This window comes from Chinchilla lanigera, unplaced genomic scaffold, assembly GCF_000276665.1.
Source record: "Chinchilla lanigera isolate Chin_1 unplaced genomic scaffold, ChiLan1.0 scaffold00025, whole genome shotgun sequence".
In the NCBI taxonomy this organism is placed as follows: domain Eukaryota; kingdom Metazoa; phylum Chordata; class Mammalia; order Rodentia; family Chinchillidae; genus Chinchilla; species Chinchilla lanigera.
Window position 1 is genome coordinate 18,381,388 of NW_004955426.1, and position 19,445 is coordinate 18,400,832.

General features: G+C 35.8%; 1 protein-coding gene across 2 annotated transcripts in view; it reads left to right on the forward strand.

Annotated features, from left to right (window-relative positions):
• Positions 1–13,240, forward strand: part of Sub1 (SUB1 homolog (S. cerevisiae)) — a 13,948-nt gene extending 708 nt beyond the window's left edge. For both annotated transcript variants that reach the window (XM_005386159.2, XM_005386160.2), the window contains exons 2-5: positions 1,842–1,914; positions 4,401–4,526; positions 11,192–11,300; positions 12,912–13,240. In XM_005386159.2, the coding sequence (XP_005386216.1) occupies positions 1,843–1,914; positions 4,401–4,526; positions 11,192–11,300; positions 12,912–12,991 (387 nt within the window). In that variant the 5' untranslated portion in view covers position 1,842 and the 3' untranslated portion in view covers positions 12,992–13,240. The remainder of the gene's footprint in view (positions 1–1,841; positions 1,915–4,400; positions 4,527–11,191; positions 11,301–12,911) is intronic.
• Positions 13,241–19,445: the final 6,205 nt, after the last annotated feature.

Below are 19,445 nucleotides of genomic sequence, written 5' to 3' on the forward strand. Positions count from 1 at the left end.
GCCGGAGATCCCTCTCCTCCTCCAGTTGCGTTTTGAATATGGTCCGCAGTACAGCCCTTAGCGGCGTGCGCACCTCCCTCCCCCGCCTCTCAGACGCTGAAGTCTCGTCAAGCAAAAAATCCGTATTGTCAAAAGAGCGGAGATGCTGGCTTTAGTTACCAATATCCTGGGTTTTTTTTTCTTTTCTTGAATAGACTTTATTTGGATTAACTACGGGTTCTTTGGAATGATTTTAGACCTCCCGGCAAGTTTTATTAGTAGAAGGTGGCTATGTCTGGCTGTTTCTAAGGGAAAAATGGGTTATGTTCCATTTAATTACCTTTTAAAAAAGCTTTTTGGGTAGCTGTATTAGCAGTTAGCCTTAGAAAACGGTACTAAGTTGATATTGGAGAGTACCTTGTAAAATGGAGCAGCAACTGGAAAAATACATGAAATGTATTAGGAACGTTGCTGGTTCCCGGGAATTTACTGCTTCCCATGAATTGACTCTTCAAGAAATTTTCAGTTAAAATCAACATGGCTGTGTTGGCCATGGTTTGAGGTTTTTTAAAAATGTAATAGCCAGAATTGGGATGACCCACTTGTTTTATATTGACCTCATTCAATGGCAACGGTAATACAGGTTTAATCTAGAGTGCTAGATTTTGATTTTTAATTTTGTAAGGTGAAATCAAAGTATTTTGCTTTATTCAACATTTATGGTGTGTTCGTTAAGCTCTTTCGCCCATGCAAAAATTAATAGGACTGTGTGTTGAGATAGAGAGCAAAAGATACTTTAATAATTGTCGTTTTATCATCTAGTATTACAAGTGCCTTGGGTGGAGGTACCCACATGCCTTGGAATTAACTTAAAATTTGGGGTGTAGACTTTGAGACAGTCTACTCTCTGTTTTATGCTGGGATCCTAAGCAAACATTGACATGTGAGTAAAGCACTAGGTCCTGGATCTGAGGGCTTTTGCCCTTCCTATAAACAAATCTTAATTACACTTCAGAGCAGAAAATAAGTGTAAAATGTTGCAAAGTATGTGTTATTTTGTGATGTGGGTAGTCAGTATATACAAAATAGATAAAACGTATGATGGTTATGGCAAAATTAATTAAATATCACAGTTATCTAGTAAAGCTGTCATGTGACTATTGGGGTCTGTTCTCAGGAATAATTTTATGTTAGGTCTAATTCCCTTAGAAGTATGAGACAGTACTCAGTATGATAGCTTGTCTGGTAGTTAATGTTGCCTTCTTGAAATCTGCTCTAACTGTAAATTTTTTTTTTTTTTTTGTCTTTTTGAGACTGGGTCTTGCTATGCAGGTCAGACTGGTCTTGAGCTCACTTTGTAGCCCAGACTTGTCTCGAACTCGAAACAATCCTCCTGCCTCAGCCTCCTGAGTGCCCGACCCTAACTATAAATTTCTATCCCCTCTAAAATGAAGTGTTAAAGACTCAATTGGATGAGCTGGGCATGGTTACACACACCTATAATTCCATCACTTGGCAGGCTGAGGCAGGAGGATCACTGTGAGTTTGAGACCAGCCTTTGTGCTAGGAAGTGAGTTCAAAGCCAGCCTGAACACATAATGAGACCCTTTATCCCCTCCTCCCAAATACAAGACTCAGTTGACTTTGATCAAGATGGAAGTGAGGAATGTGTGTATGGCATTTAGTTCTTTTATCTAGGTTCAGAAAATTTCATGTTGGGTGTTATTTGTGTTCAGTGTAACTCTCTTAAGTAGCCAAAAATAGTGTAGTGTACTATAAAACTTGTTAAGGTTTTGATTGGCAAATGCTGTTAAAGGTAGTGGAACATCTTCCAAATTATGTATATAATGTATTTCTTTCAGAATGCCTAAATCAAAGGAACTTGTTTCTTCAAGCTCTTCGGGCAGTGATTCTGACAGTGAAGTTGACAAAAAGGTAACTTACTGTGCCATATCTTTTTTTGTATGGGGAATTGAACTCAGGACCTTGTACTTACCAGGCAAGTGCTGTGCCACTGAGCTATATCCCCGGCTCTGTGCCATATCATTTTTGTTTTTCATGTTTAATTTAGCGGTATGTTCCGTATTCAGTTTTGAAGGATAGGAAGAAGTATATTAGAATATTAAAATGAGAATGGATACACCCACACAGCAGTCCCTAAGTTAGACTTACATCTTCTGTTGAGGCCCTTTAGGAGCCTGAAAGTTGCGGAACCACTTCTTGGCCTCTAGGAGAATAGAATTGTAATTAGGCCAGAGACACTATTTGTCATTGTTTGGAACTCTGCCTGATCTGTAGATACTGTTTGTACTCATTGGGCCAAGTTACCTGAACTTTTGAAGGCAGCCTTCTTAGTTACTGGTGTTTAGTTTGTCCACAAGGATTACTGAATTTTAGACTTGCTACCTTTTAAGTTAGAATGTTACTTGCTTTGATTTCTTCCTTTTAGTTAAATCAGCATCTGGCACAATTAAGATGCCATGATCCATTTTGACATAATAGGCTTTTCAGCGTTAGATGACAACTCAGAACTCTGCATTCCACTTTCTCACCATCTCCATGGAGCATAACTGAGCATTTTAACCCCTCAGTCTTCTTCCCTCATAGACGTTTACGTACATGAGTAAACATTTGTGTCCTAAAAAATGGAATAAGTTGGTTATATTCTTCCTAATTAGTATATCTCCTTTGTGAAAAATTAGCAACTAGCTTTAGCCGAAAACTGTGGGTTCAAAAGCTGCATGCCACCCATCTGTTTTTCTTTCCAAAGCAGTGCTACCTAAGAGAAAAGGGACACCTTATGGGAGATACCTGTGGAAGTTGGAACTTTTACTTGTAAATACAGACAATAACACTAACTGAGAAGTATGAAATAAAGTTTCAAAGAGCATACATAGTTGTAGTTGAAATCTCTTTAATATCAGTACAGCATTTGAATATGTTCAGATACCAAATTCATACTGAACCTTTATGCACTAGTTCATGAGAATACTTGATCTCAGTATGTAGCCCAGGCTGGCCTAGAACTCATAGCGATCCTCCTGTCTCAGCTTCCCAAGTGCTGGAATTACAGGTGTGGGCCACTATGCCTGGCTGAGAATATTTAGATGTTGATTTAAAGAATGATTGCATTTTCTTTCAAGACCTAATTTTTGCTGCTTGTCTTTGTATTATTCTGCAAGCACTTACACTAAATACATCCATGTTTTTCATTTTGTTTTACATATATGTATATACTATTTTACTTATCTAATTTACATTAAATTAGTTTAGTAACATTAAGATACCAGGTGATACTTTTCCAGAAGAAGGAATATGGCTGCCCTCTACTGTTTGGGTTGGGAATGTTACTTTTTTGTGCAGTTAACTCATTGTTAGGACTAGGCTATATACAAAGTATTTACAATAATAGTGTTTTTTAAATACCTTGTTCTGATTTGAATGCTAGTCTAACACATTGCTGTCTTCAGTGATTTATATTTTTGTGCTGAAGTTCTTGAGTTTATGACTTCTATTCTTCAGTGCCTGCTACAAAAGACCTCTCTTTAACTTTGCCTAACTGTACAGTTTAAATGCCATTTGAAAAGGCAACACATAGAAAAACTATTCGTAATCTTTTTTTTTTTTTTTTTTTTGATACTAGAAGTGTGTTTGGACCTATTCATGTCTTAGAAACAGATAAGTTGGTTATATTTGTCCCTCCAATTTTTCTTTCTTAGTTAAAAAAAATGAGTACTTGACTAGCTTTAGTAGGCTTATGGTTCCCAGAATTTATTCAAAAACATCAGGTCTTTTTTTTTTTCTTCTAAAGAAATCTTTTACAGCATCCTAAGCCACAGAATGACTCTCCCTCTGGCTAATCCCACAGTATTTTGGGATGCTTCAAGTGTCTTCCAGGATCCTGAGAACACAGTTTGAATAAGTGATTAGTTAGGTTAGATTCACAGTTCTGTTGTTAAGTGAAATTTTGCTATGTGTATATGAGGTATGATTAGAAAATATGGTGCATGTTTAAATTTTAAAAAATTACAGTAAAATAAACATTACCATTAACTCCCCTCAAAATACTCTTATTCCATTGTTCTTGGTAATATGTCTTTTAAAAGTTTTTAAAAAAATTTGACTATTCATTGTATCTTTTGATTACATACATTTGATTTTTTTTCTTTCTTTTTTGGTTTTTTGAGACAGGGTCTCACTATGTAGTTCATGCTGGCCTTGAACTCACTATGTAGCTCAGGCTGGCCTCTAACTTGTAGTGATCCTCTTGCCTCGGCCTCCCCAATGCTGGGATTACAGGTGTGCACCACTATGCCCAGCTTGATTCCCCCCCCCACTTAATGTTCAAAAATAGTGGAATATTTTCAATTTGAGGTTTGTTTTATGTATGCAAATTTTAACCATATGCTTACATTTTGAAGTTAAAGAGGAAAAAGCAAGTTGCTCCAGAAAAACCTGTAAAGAAGCAAAAGACTGGTGAAACTTCAAGAGCTCTGTCATCTTCTAAGCAGAGCAGCAGCAGCAGCAGAGATGATAACATGTTTCAGGTAAAATTGCTTATTTCCTTAGATCCAGAGGAGTTACTTTTTTGGTCTGAAGAAGGTTAGAAATACCTTGATCTGATGTTGCATAACAGTCTTTTGTGTATGTTTATAATTCTTTTGCCTAAGGATATTAATTTAAAATATAAATCAGAAGTAATTTATACAATGTTGGATTATTGTTAATGTCTAGAGTGTATATATATTATTGTTAATGTCTAGAGTATATATTTGAACAATGTAAAAATGCAAAGCTAAATGTTAGAGAAATTAAACTGATGGGGAACTGCACATTTGGAAGCAACTTCGAGAAGGTACTGTTAAGTATTAGGCTGTGGAGTATGGGTAGAGTATTAGTGCAGAAGTAGCAATATGATATGACCAATTTTGGACTGATGAGAAGGAGAGTGAGTTGAATAGATAAGGTAAGGAAAGTACATTGGAAGGACTTGATGAATTCAGCTGGAGAGGACTGGTATAGCTTCTTTGATTTCTTACTGATTTTTAGGGAGACTTAATATTTGTGTCACTGCACAAAAATAATTTGTGAAAAATCATGCTTGGTGGCATACCCCGGGAGGCTGAGACAAGAGTTTTGGACCAGCCTAGGCTACAAGGCCAGTCTGAAATACACAGTTGAGTGTCCATCTCAAAAAACAAAAAAAATTGGTGAAGAATTGGGGATAAATGGATACTGGTGAGATTGCTGAGGTTTAATTATAAGCTTTTGTATGTGATAAAGGTTCAATGATTTTTTTTACCCTAAAGAGCTAGTGATGTTTGCAGAGATACTAATCAGGAATTAACATATTATTGAGGAAGTGACCTGGACTGTAAATATGACAAGGTAAGTAGGGTCCCCTGTAGCACCTGGAAGTCTTGGCCAGGAACTGTTCATGTGAAATCATGAGCATCATTAACCAAAGCCAGCATAAATCAAGAGGAGCTAGTAGAGGATGGAAGAATCCTTGTAGATCAAGATAAGCGATGTTGAAAAATATTTTAAAAATACAATAATGGGAGCAAGCAAAGGACCACTGTTTGAAAGGGGTATAAATATTGGTTGGAGACAAAAAGTTGGAGAGAATGAGGATACAAATATTTTATGAGTAGAAAGTTAGGCTAGGAAATGTGCATTTCTTTTGACTTGCTGATGGCTTTCAGTGGAATACCAGGATTAAGGTGGAATGGAAATAATTTTTGTTCTGTGATACTTCTGGAAATCGACAAAGTACAGATGAATAGTTTAGTTAATCTTCTGACTTACGCATAACTTGGAGGAATGAGGGGAAGGCTATGTTAATATTACAGAGATATAATAGATATAACATTACGGAGATATATCTATATTGAAGGAGAACATACTGGTTTTTTTTGACACAAGGTCTCACTATTGTAGTTTAGGCTGGCCTTGAATTTGGAGTGATCCTCCTGTCATGGCCATCAGGTGCTGGCATTACAGATGTGGGCCATTACATCTAGCTCTATTTAAAAAATATTTGATGTGAGGATGGATTCTGAGAGGATCCACATTGCTTTGAGTGGGTAATACATTTTTTTTGTTGTCTCTTTGAGACGCTTTTACTATTCCTGGCCTTGAACTCACTTCGTATCCCAGGCTGGCCTCAACTCAGAGTGATCCTCCTGCCTCAGCCACCTGCGTGCTGGTATGACAGGGGTGCTCCACCATGCCTGGAGAGTGGGTAATAAATTGAACGCTTACTGTGTTCTGTGTTTTTTTAGGTAGGAGCTGCCAGGTTCTGAGTTGCAGCTGATATAGTCTGTAGCTCCATGGAATTTATGGGGACAAAAATTACACAGATAAATATAAATACAGTTTAAAGTTATCGAAAGGGCCGAGAAATAAATGGGCAGATTAGTATGAGGTAGTAGATGTTTTGGGAATCTCATTAAACCTGGAGACATGAAGGAGGAGCCAGTTATGCAAAGTACTAGGCAAAGAGAAGCATTAGTAGAGGGAATTGTGTTAATGCCTTGAAGTGGGAAAGAGCTTGGGTTGTGCAGGAATTATAAATTGGAGCCTTTGTGGCTGGAGTCCGGAAAATCTGGCTGAGAGTAGAGGTGTAGGAAATCTACCTGGTGAAGAGGATGAAGGGCAGATCTTACAAGGCCCTGAGTTTTATACTGAGTGTAGTGCGTTCCTCTTTTAGAGAAAGAATGAAATGCAAAATTGGTAAAGAGAGCTGTGTCTTAGATTTCCTATTATGTAGTAGAATGAAGAACTGCTTTAGGTTATTTTAACTTTGCGTTTACTGGGTAACTATTTTGGGCTTTTCTCACCAGTTTTGTTTTCTTGTGTAGTAAGAGTGGCCTTTTAATAGATTTTATCTAATTTTAAGAGACAAAGATTTAAATTCTAGAGATTCTAAATCCCAGGGCATTTATAGTGAGCTACATCCCCAACTTTTATTAGGATAGGGTTTTACTGAGTTGCCCGGCTTGAATTTGAGGTTCAGTTTTTGAAATCTTCATTTGGAGAGGTTGCTAAGCATTCCAAGGCCATCATATGCTTCATATGAAGTCTGTCTCTAGGAGGGACCATGAGCATTATTTTTGAAGTAATCACAGACTTACTAGTGTAGATAATGTAAGAGGTATGATACTTCATTGCTTTTCCTTAAAATGGAAATGTTGGCCACAGAAAAATGTTTCAGTGGTTATAATAAATTTAAATCAGCTTAAGAGCACATTATAGTGCATTGATTAATATTAAATGAGGCCTTTGTTTTTATCAGTAATGATGGCTTAATAACTGTTAAGATGAATGAAGTTTTTTGGAAGGAAAAACACCGATCCTACTGGATTTTACAAGGTTTTTTAAAAGGTAGATTTATGTATTTTCTGTATATCAAATGCATCGAAGACAGTGCTTACAGAGCATAATGTTTTTGTACACTGCTATATCATCAAATATTAGAATCTTTTAAGAACCAAGATACCACAAATGCCTTCCCCAAAACAAATAGATCTAAAATTCAAATTAAAGTGGAGTATTGTAGCTATAAGACAGGGTTTTTTCCCCCAGTACTGGGGATTGAATTCAGGGTCTCACATGCGTTAGAAAAGCATGCTACCCTTGAGCTACATCAGCAGCTCCTTGTTTTTTGAAACAAGGTCTCACTATGTAGCTTGGGCTGGGCTTAAACTTAACCTGGAAGTTCAGGCTGGTCTCAAACTTGTGACAGTCCTCTTGCCTGAGTCTCCAAATACTGGGTAGAACCATTATCGAACTATTATCCATGCAGTCATGTTTCATATGACTTTAATTTTCTTGTACTTGAATTTTTTTGAAAGCAGAGTTCTAAATTATTTTGAAAGCTGTTCTCACTGTATAAAGAAAAATGGTCTTCCTGACATTTGTGATAATAAGGACAGCCCGGAGAACTGTGTTGTACCTCTTAAAGTCAGAATGGTTGGAGCAGGGGACTTTTACCATCCTTTCCTTCAGAGTTAGGTATAAAGGATCAGTAATACTGCATTAGTTGATTTGATAATTTATGAATGAAATGTTACTTTTTGAAAATGTTTATTACTGACTCAAATATTTTTAATCCAGTTGAAGGCATGCATGACTTTTAAGAGTCTGTGAAATTATGTGCTTTTTTTGAATTTCTAATTTTTTGTATTTGAAAGGAGATTATTCCTAGCCTTTATCAGATTCTCTGAGGAAATCAAGGAATCAAAACATTTTTTTTTTTAAAGAATCATACTTGTGTATGATGTATATGCTATATTTTTCCTGCTAGTCTCTAGATACATGCTTATGAAAATATGTATTCTGATATGTTATTTATTCCTTATAATATTGGGAGTATAGTGATGTTTGTTTTACTTTAATTATATCTATCTAATACTATCTCATCATTTTGCTTTTTTAATGTTTTGTAAGAATTGAATTTTAATCACTTCTTAAGGAAAAAATGGCAAGTTCATCTTCTAAAACTTTTCTATGGAGCTAAAATGTTAATGGGTCTGTAATAATCGGTCATTGTGGTTTTACTTTGCATTTCCCGACATTTGTTGTACATCTTTGATGGGTTTTTGGCTATTTTCATATCTGTTGTGAAGAGTATATTCAGCTCTTTCTGTCTTTTTTAAGCTGGGTTTGACCTGTTGTAAAACTGTATACCGGGTATAAGTCCTTTTTGAAATAAATATATTGAAAGCATGTTTTTGTATTTAAGGAAAAGTTTAGTCTTTTTAAAGTAATCTAGTTTAGCTGGGCACGGTGGCACGTGCCTGTAATCCCAGCACTCGGAAGGCTGACACAAGAGGATTGCTGCCAAGTTTGAGGTCAGCCTGGGCTACAAATGACTTTGTGAGTTCAAGGCCAGCCTGAACTGCATAGTGCAACTGTCTCAAAAAGACAAAACCTCTAGTTTAAATTCATATCAATTCATTGGTTTTTCTGGTCTCTTGGTACACAGTCTTCTCCTTTGAGTGAATGTACCTGTTCTTTTTCAGGCTCATCTGGAAAGCCAAAGCCTTGTTGAAGTAATTTTATCAGGTGTCTCTCCCCACCCCCTTTTGATTGTTTGTCCTATCCAGGACATATTTTGTCTACACCGTGGCCAGAGTTTTAGTTTTTGTATGATCAGTGGAGGATTATTTCTCTTAAGTTGTGAGATAAGGATTGAGATCCTCTCCCCACTGCAGATAGCCTCCTTTCCTTTGAGTTACCTTGGGTCTTTGTAAAGAAAATGGGTGAATATATTAGATAGGTGCCTACTTTTGGTTTGCATTCTAATTCAGTGACCTATTATGTTTGTCTGTATTCCAGTGTCATACCTTTTTCTTACTGTACTTAGTCTTGGAAAAGTGCTAGCAAATGCTTGTTGAGTTAAAAACCTTTTCCAACCATCCTCTGGAATTTGTGGTTAATGTTTAGTAGCAGAATAAGAGTTTTGAAAAATAATTTCCTGTGAATATAGTTTCGAGTTATCAATTTGACTGTGATTGAAGTGTACTCAAGATGTTACTTGAAGTGAATGTCGAGGGAAAGTTTATGTTGCTATTGACTAGATCTCAAGATTCCTATATTCAGAGTGGTTGCTAAGGCAAGCTGAGTCTGTGGATTACTATTGATTGTAGTTTGTACTGCAAGATTTTGCTTACTCATGATTTTTAAAACTGTGGTAAGAAAGACATACTTTTATTCATATTATGAAACGGGTCTTCAGAACCTTTCCATCTTGCAAAACTGTGACATTATACCCATTAACCCCCTCCTCCATAATTACCATTTTACTTTTTGCCTCTGTAAATTTGAGTACTGAGACTTTTTGAATCAAACAGTATTACCATTGCTTTATGACTGGTTTATTCACTTAGTACGGTGTGTTCAAGATCTGTCCCTGTTGTAGAATGTTACAGAATTTCCTTTTCTGAGTTAGTACTCCACTGTATTTGCATACGATATTTTGTTTATCCTTTCATCTGTGGATGAACTTTTGGGTTTCTTCTATTTGGCTATTATGAATAACATGGCTATGAACATTGGTGTGCAAATGCATGGTGTGACTGACAAAAGTGTTGAATGCTCACATTTTATAAAAATTTATTTATAAAAAAACCACATTGTCATTAACCCCCCTTCCCAAATACTTACCCTTGAGAGTGTCTTTAGTTGTACTGTTGTGGTTGCCTCAGTGTTCTGAATTTATTCAAAATGTTTGCCTTTCATGGTCATTTGATTTTGGGGATCAGCCAGAAGTCTCATGGTGCCAGACTTGGTGAATAAAGGTGGATGAGGACATACTTGAATGTTTTTATGAGTTTCCACTGACAACACACTTGGCAGCAGCATTTACTGTATTTTATCATACCTCATCACAAAAGAGAACTTTTAAAACTGCTTCAGCAAGTGCCAAGAATGATGTGTCTTTGAAGCGGGAAGAATGTTTTCAGGGAGATCAATGGCAGTATGCCTCTCACTGTAATAATTTTAACCACGTACATATCTTAATCATTCCTTGTATTTTTTTGGAGAACCTGCTGTCTGTTCTTGTGGATATGTGCTCAGCCATGCACTTCTTTACATTTCAGTCAGTGATAGACCACATATATAGAGTAGTGGTCCCATAAGATACATTGCCCAGCAACAGTGTAGCTGTCTTAGTTTATCTAAGTGTACACTCTGATATTCACATGACAGAGTTGCCTAATGACATTTTTCTTCAAACATGCTCTGTCATTAAGTGACATGACTGTATACTCCAAAGTGGGGTTGCTGATCATATTATAGTTCTATTTTTAATTTTTGAGGAGGGCTGGGAATATAGCTCAGTGACATAAGCATCTGCCTCACAAGTGCAAGGTCCTGGGTTCGATTCCCAGTACCAAAAGAAATTTTTTTTTGAGAAATCGCCATGATTGTTTCCCATAGGAACTGTACTGTTTTACTAATGGTGCTTTTAAAATTTAAAAACCATTGGAAATTGGAGGTATGCTTTATTTCTTTGCCTTTTGAGAATTTTTTCAACAGTGATTTCTGTTGGTTATAGTTTTGCTATTGAGAAAGGTAGTCATTTTTATGATTAAAAGTAGAATTCCTTTACAGCAAGTTGTTAATACATATATAGGCACTACTGCCAAAACAGATATCACTGTTGAAAGGAATACCTCTTTTTATGTTTTTGGTTTTTCTGCAGATTGGGAAAATGAGATATGTCAGTGTTCGGGACTTTAAAGGGAAAGTTCTAATTGATATTAGAGAATATTGGATGGATCCAGAAGGTGAAATGAAACCAGGAAGAAAAGGTAAGGCTTTATTTGTTTAGTTTGGTTCTAAAGTTAAGGCTAAATTAAAACATTTCTAAGTAGCCTACTTTACTCGAAGTTGAAATAAATGTTGGTAGGGCAAAGATTCTTAGAGCCATTATTGGTAGTCAGTTGATTCTTACAATCATTTCAGGCAAGATACTTATTATTTTTCCAGTGAAGTGTCCTAAATTCATCTATTGGAAATAAAACACAGAAAAATAACATTTCTAATATCACTTTTAATTGGTTGCTAATGTATTTGAATGTAATTTTAATATTATAGCATTTCTGAAGTGTAAAATCAGGAATAGAAAACTCCTAGTTTGTGGTGCCTCCTTTTTACTTAGTCCTGAGGGATATTCTCTAGGACAAATCCTTCATTCCGTCCCATCTTCCTTCCATTTTACTTCCAAGTTCCAAGCCTATTAGTGTGTATAAACATACTTAGCCACGAAATAGGTAGAGAATGTTTTTTTATTGAGTTAATCTAAATTTATGTATTTAGATAGTTACTCTAAGTTGATTTTGCTGATGAAAAAAGTGCTCCTTTATTTAGTACTGCTCTGCCAGCCTGTTTTAAAGGTACCACTTGTTTTGTATCATATAGTTTTAGGGTTTATTAAAGACAGCCTCTGTATATTTTCATACCTTTTCATGTTTTCTTAAAAGTCATTTCTGGATTATTTATTTGAGTTGTTTCAGAGTGGCTAGTGCCAGGTTTTGTTCCTGAAACATTTCTTGAAACAATTTGATTAGTCTTAAAATACTTCCTAGGAATTGTCCTACTATATTCTCCTTCTTTTCAGTTTCATCGCAGCTTAGCACTTTTCTGAGAAATTTGTTAGTTCAAGTATTTATGTACATGTTAGGTGATACAGTAAATTTTTAATTCATTTAACCTTATTTAATAAGTTAAAACAACAGTTCATGTGTAAGTAGCATTTTACTGGTGAGAAAACTGAGGCTCAGAAGATAATGTAATCTTTTTTTAAGGCTACACAGTTAATGATAGTGAAGGCTGGTATTTGAACCAGCAGGCTCCAGAATGTACTCTCATACATACCTTTATATTCATTCATTTTAAAAGTCCTTTGTGAATCATGTCCCAGAGATTTTTTACAAAGTGAAATGGATGCTTTTGGAAGAGTTTAGCACATTCATTCACCCTGAATTCCTGTGGAAATTTGGGGCAAATGTTAGAACCAACTGATGTGCTGAGGGTGTCACGTGGCAAATCTGGGTTTGCCTGTTTAGCCTGCAATTTTCAGGTGTATCTTCAAATCATCATTGGTCTTCTTTGTAATAGGCATACAGGAGCCACAGTGGGAAGTCAGATTTAGTACTAGCGTGATCTGTTCAGGAATACATGAATCTGTAATTAACAATTGTACGCTTTGACTCTTAATTGTGCCATTGAAAATGGCAGTTTTGGGGCTGATGATGTAGCTCAGTGATAAGAGTAGGTGTTTTGCATGCTTGAGGCCCCAAGTTTGACCCCACCTCCAAGAACAAAATGGCAATTTTTGTAAAGTATTAGTTGGAATTATGAAAATCCTCATGAAGTCTTGAATAGATTTTTCAGCTTACAATTTTTAAATTTCATTTTAGGTATTTCTTTAAATCCAGAACAGTGGAGCCAGCTGAAGGAGCAGATTTCTGACATTGATGATGCAGTAAGAAAACTGTAGAATCTGAGCCATAAAAACCTGTACTGTTCTAGTTGTTTTACTCTGTCTTTTTACATTGGCTTTTGTTTTCTAAACGTTGTTTTCCAAGCTGTTGTATATTTGGATTGCAGAACAATTTGTAAGATGAATACTTTTTTTTAATGTGCATTATTAAAAATGTTCTGAGTGAAGCTGTCAACTTTATTAAGGAGGATTGCTTTGTGCCCACCACCTAGTGTAAAATAAAATCAAGTAATTCCACTCGTTTAACTGTTGTGAACTTTTTTGACCAAAAGACTAGGTACTGTTTAAGGCCCAAAGTAACAATTTTATGGGCATACTAGTTTTAACTCAGCTTTTAAAGAGGATTTGTGTTGCATTGAGTTTTTAAACTTTTGATTTGTGAAATCCGTACTTGATCTCTTCCCTTCCATCCAGCTGTGTAAATTTGACTTTCCCACCTCAACATTTGATTTCCTTTTATCATAATTTCATGTTTTTTTTTTTTTTTCTCTGGTACCGGGAACCGAACTCACGACCTTGCGCTTGCCAGGCAGGCGCTTTGCCGCTGAGCTAAATCCCCAGCCCCTCATAATTTCATGTTTAATTTTCATTTTACCCTCTATTCTTTTCCTTAAATATATTATGCTAATTTGCAAAGTTAAGTGAAACTGTCCAAATGTTATCTCAGTAAGGTACTCACAATTAAATTATGTAAGAACTACAGTCACTAACTCTACTGTATTGAATATTATTAGCAGGTATAGTTTGATAATATGTCTTATATGGAAACTCTGAGCAAGTGTATGTCATTATCATAGTGTTTTGTGTAGTTATCTTATTGCTTAGTCCACAGAAAATAAGGACTTAGATGTCTGAATAGCTTTCACTTAGTAAACATGTTTACCATGGGGTGATGTCTATAAAATCAGATATTGTTAAACTAGACTAGGATTTAATAAACATTGTGAAAGCTTACTGGCCAAACATTTTATTTTATAACATTGAATATGGGTTATATGTAGCCAGAGATACTGCTGAGCTTTATTCTCATAGTAAGTAATGTGGTCAGTTTTTAGGGTAAGAGCATATATTTAGTTTTTTTGGCCTTCTATTCAGTAGAGTTGGTTGTTTAGCAGCGAATCTACTGGACCAATGGCTTTCTAAACTTGATATTACTTAGTTTTAGTATATTTTAAATGGTTTTCATTTTTACCATAATAATGAAACAGGTGGATTGAGGCACAGATTACAGGGGCTTTGCAGCAATAAACAGGGCATGGTGTGCCTTAGGAAAAGAATGTAAAATAAGCTGACTCTGAAATTAAGGAGGGTGGCATGTGAAGAGGAAAGAATTTTTTTCAAACTAAATGATATGCATAGGTTTTTCTGACATCTTGATCACACTGATGGGACATAGTTAGAGGTAGAAGAGTGAAAAAAGGTTTAAAGACGTAAATTATTGACAAATCTCAATATTATGGTAGAAGATCTCAAATGATCACTGCCATTAAGGAATGCCATATCAGAGAATTGCACTATTCTGTTACCAAGGTTGATTATTATATTTAAAAATTTTTTAGTAGAATTGTGAAGAACTGAATTTTAAAACTAGTTACTAAGCCACATATACTGGTAGTTACCTTTTCTTTTTCCCTATTCCTGATGGCTGTTATGTTGTATTTTAGATTCTTTGGATGAAGTTTAGTGTATTTTGCAGTAACCCTAATAGGTGCAAGTTGGTAAAATAGGAAATCTTCTCGTAGCTTATTCATCATCAGATTGTCAGTACCAGTGTTCGAAATACTGTATGTGTTTTAGACAAATGGATACACCTCCTTTATTTGGGAACATATGTGTCCTGTTGTTAATTAGATATTTTTGTAAGGTAGTCCTTATTTTTGGCACACAGAAAGGGTAGTCAGGACACAGACTTTTGATTTTGGTATAGATGAAGAGGATGGATGAATTTCCTAGGTTTATATGAATTTTGAGATGTATGCATTTTGAAATTTGCCTATGCAGAGATGGTTCTGCAATTTATTACCTTGGCATTTACTATCTGTTTAGCCTAATAAACTCTTCATATAAAGAGTATTTTGTAGCAGTTTGGTAAAGTGACTGCTAAATTCATTTTATTATGTTAGTAGATATATATACCAAAATCTTTAATCTTTGTATACTTATATAAAAAGACAAGAACTGGTTTAAAAGAAAGAAACCTAACTTGTACTGGAAAAAAAAGAGTCCATTCATTTCTGTTTAAACGTTATCTCCTTAGTAAGATTTCTCCCAGGAAGAAATTTAATTGATGGCAGGACTCAGGTTTTGCCCTTTAATACACTTAATAGCAGGGCTTTTTAATGGGATTTTCCTAGTTGTCTCTAAAGTATGAGCAGTATTTGACCAATTTCCAGTATTCTTGGCATTTTATTCAAAGAACCACTGAAAGACTTTATAATCTGATTATTCTTGTTTGCTTTGATGCATAAATACCTAAAAACTTCATTTGAAGAGTACTCCTACCTCATTATTATCTAGTCAAGATGCTGTGATCAATCTAATCTACATAGTATGCATAGAAAAAAAAGACTGGTTGGGGTGGAGGGAATGAAAGTACATCCTGGCTTGTCTACTGAGGGAAAAAAGAATATTAATTATGGAAGTGTTCCTGACAGATGTATTAGCAGAGTACTGTAAAAGTCTGAGATTTTAAAAAACTGCTAATATTTAGGTATATTTCCTGAAATTCTTTGTGGTTCACTTTTTATGGAAATTAGTACAGTGTAACTCTCAAGTTTTTTTTAAAGGTGTTTTCCCACATAAACTGTAGTGTAAACATGCACATGATCCCAAATATGTAATTCTGTAATTGTGGAATGCTTATCTGTTTTGTTCCGTACATCTTCCATGGAGATGCCAATGAATATAACACTCCACCTGTGAATATTTTAAATGTTGAAATAAAAATACGAAATGTGCCCTTTGTGTTATCCCAGTTTCACAAATCTGAAGACAAATGGACAATGTATCTGTTGAGTGGGTTTTGTTAACAAATAGAATGCCTTTCTTTGTGAATGCTCTGAACTCGTAGTAACCTTTGAATGTTAAATCTTTTGAAAATCTCTGGGACAGGGTGGTGTGGGCCTGTTCCTGATCAAATGAAAAAATCTAAATACCAAGGTGTATACTTTTCTGTTACTCTCTTGAGTGTTTTGCAATCTGATTCTTTGTGTAAATGTACTTCTTTGACTATTTCAAACTTAATTTTTATTTGTATTTTGTCCTTGTAAATCAGTATTTTTGCTCAGTTATGTAAAAAGATCTCATTTAAATAGCTGTTTTAGGGCTTATATGGCAAAAAAGTCCATGGAAAAACTACTTATGACTCCTACGTTATTCCACTTTGTAAATTGGTTTTAATGCAACATAAAGACTCAAAAATCCAGTCAGAAGAGAAAAGTAGTAGTACTTGGAATTTATATAGTATGAATCAAAGTTACAAAAGGGATTTGAAAAGCATGAAATAGTGAAAGAATTTCATGGAATTATTTACTATGTAACAGTCTGCCCCTGTTTTTCTTTGTAAAAGATGTTGCTGCACAGAACTTTTACCCTTTCTCAGTTTACATAGGTTCCTTGAAGAGGTTAGACTTTCTAGTCTTATTTTCATAGCCATTTTATTCCTGGTTTAAGAGTGACCCACTGTTTAAATGGAATAATACCTCTTGTTTCACTGTTAGGCTCCTGATAGTTTAAATGGTTTGTATTTACACTGGATAACTTCCTGTAGTTAGATAATGATTCATGCCATTTTTCTCTCCCTGTGCTGAAAAAACACCCTGAATTTGGACCAGTGAGATAACTAGAAGCTCCCTTGGTTACAAAATGACAAAGTGCTTCTCCTATCACCCGATCCCAGAACTCAGCTAAAGTTGTATGTGTAGTAATTCATGTATCATGCAAAGTGATGTGGAGTTCTAGTTTTACCCTTTTAGACTGATTTGACTTTATTTTCATAGTATGCAAGTTACTGCCAGAATGTTAGGACTCCTGAGTACCTGTACATTTAAGAGATTTCGTTCAAATTTTGTCAATGTCTTACAGGAAAAGTTTCTAGCCCAGGATTATGTATCTCACTGGATTCTGTTCCTTAGTCTCCTTCAGTCTGGCAGCTCCTCAGTTTTTCTCTTATAACCTTGTTATTTCTAAAGATTCAGTAAGAAAGGGACTACTAATATTGGCAAGGACCAGGAGCGCAGAGGCTGGTTCAGTGAGGAGAACTTGTTGGAGTAGGGAAGGATCACAATGGCATGGTGGCTGCAGATGGATGTGTTATTGCGTGGGTGTGATTGAACAGTGCAGATACAAATGAGGGTGCAGGGTGGCCTTCCTACAGTATTTACAGTGGTGGCAGCTATGATTTTATTCACTTTCCACTTCTTCTGGTGACTTTCTTAAACCCCATTCAGGTTTGAAGAAAACTATTATTGAAAGATAATTTCAGAGGCCCTATGGTTTTGTTCAGAATTCTTACTCATCTTTTGATATCCAAACATCTATAAGTGGATCAGTTTTTGACCTGTGACACTTTTTTTTTCCTGAATGTGGGGAAATCCTTGCTCACTATAGACCATTAATTGGTAGGGAAAGAAGCTATTAGAAGCAGTTGAGAACATCAACACATCTGAGCCCTGTATCAGTGGCTTTTGAATTTTTAAGTAGAGAGGAATTTGTTACAAAGACATATTGACAGTATTGTCAGCAAGCCACTTCCATTAGAAAGGGGCCTCTGGAAGATTGATAGGCAAGATTACATTTAAAAGGGCACTGAAGACTGGATTTTCAACCCTTTTAAGTAGCAGTTTCTGTGCATGGGGAACCAAGGGTAGTTAGGACTCCTTCCTTATAAGTATTGAAAAGAATTTGGATTGGATTCTCAGGTTTGGAAATTACTTTGTTTTAGGAAAGGTAGCACTAAGTTTATGTAAACTCACACTGTGAAACTCCTAGGGAGAGCCTGGTCTATGGTAGATATGGATTAATCCCATTTTTTGATTGCCAGGGTGGAGAGCATAGGTAGTGGCAGGTATCAGGCATTTGTTTTTCCATTTAATTTTTATCGTTTCTTAAAGAAGGTACTTTTACTAGACACATTTTATAGGTGGGGAAAATGGAGTTTCCAGAAAATAGGTGATTTGCTCAAAGTGACAGAGTGGCAGAGGTAGGATTGGAACTTCACCTTTGCTGACTCTTAAAACCTGAGATTATATTTACCTGTGTTCCTAGGTAATAGACTTAGAACAACGGGAGAATTCTAGGTTCATTGATTTAGCAGTGGAATTTATTGACGTAACCCTTACCTGGTTTTCTATCTGACATCATAAACCAGGGTTATCATCTATCCCATTTGGTCTTGTTTCTTAAAATTCTTTCACCATATTATGCAGCAGCAGCAAAGGCAGTTGACCACAGTTGTGTCCCCAGAACATGGCAGTACAGTAAGTTCAGGTGAGCCCTTTCTGAAGGCTTAAGAGAAACTCTGTTTGCACTTGTTTAGCTGTGTCTCTGGCCAAAACTCCTGAAAAAGGTAGGCTGAATTATTTTTTATTTTTGAAGAGAATAAAACCCCATAACAAAATAGGAACATAGACCAAAACAAAGCAGAAACAATATATATGATACAGGGTTTTAAAACAAAATGATAGGAATTAACAGTGTTTGTTATATTATGTATTGTTACTTTCAGTGAAGTTGCTCAGATTACCAGATGTAAGAAGGCAGGATTGATCAAACCATTAAAGAGAATAAAAAATAAGAAAAATTAGAAATGATACAGAGCTTCACTAGAGAAAATAGTAGGAATTCACCAATGGTTGTATTGCATATTGTCTTCAAATTAGTTCAGATTACGAGATATAAGCATGCAAAATTGGTCAAAAAAATTTAAGCATTAACTGTTCCTTTCAATGAGCTATTAGGCATCAGCATTACAGTTATCGTAGCTATCCATCTATACACACGTAGATATTTCATTTGGCCTAGTCTCTGTCAATTTCCAGGCATGTGGGCCATGTGACGGTGTAGGAGACTATTAACCAGTAATGAAAAAATATAAAACTACTGACTTTACTTTCTCCCCTCTTGCCAAAATTTTAACAGGTATAGTGAAAAGATTGTAGCCTTTGGCTGTAGAGGCTCTCTACACTTCAGTGTGGGTGTCTTGGAGCACTCCTGAATGACTTTCCACCCTCTGGCTCTGGTAGGCTGCCCAGAATGGACATGGCAGTATCTTCCACAGAGCCACACTAGGAAATTAGAGTGAGGAACATGAGCTCAAACATTGATTCCTCTGGTTCCCACCTTTCATTCAAGGTCACTTGTACTGGCTGTATCCCTCAACTTCCGGTGACCTCTCCAGTTTTGTCCTGATGTCTGGTAGCCACTTTACCTGTCCCATTGGCCTAACCTATTA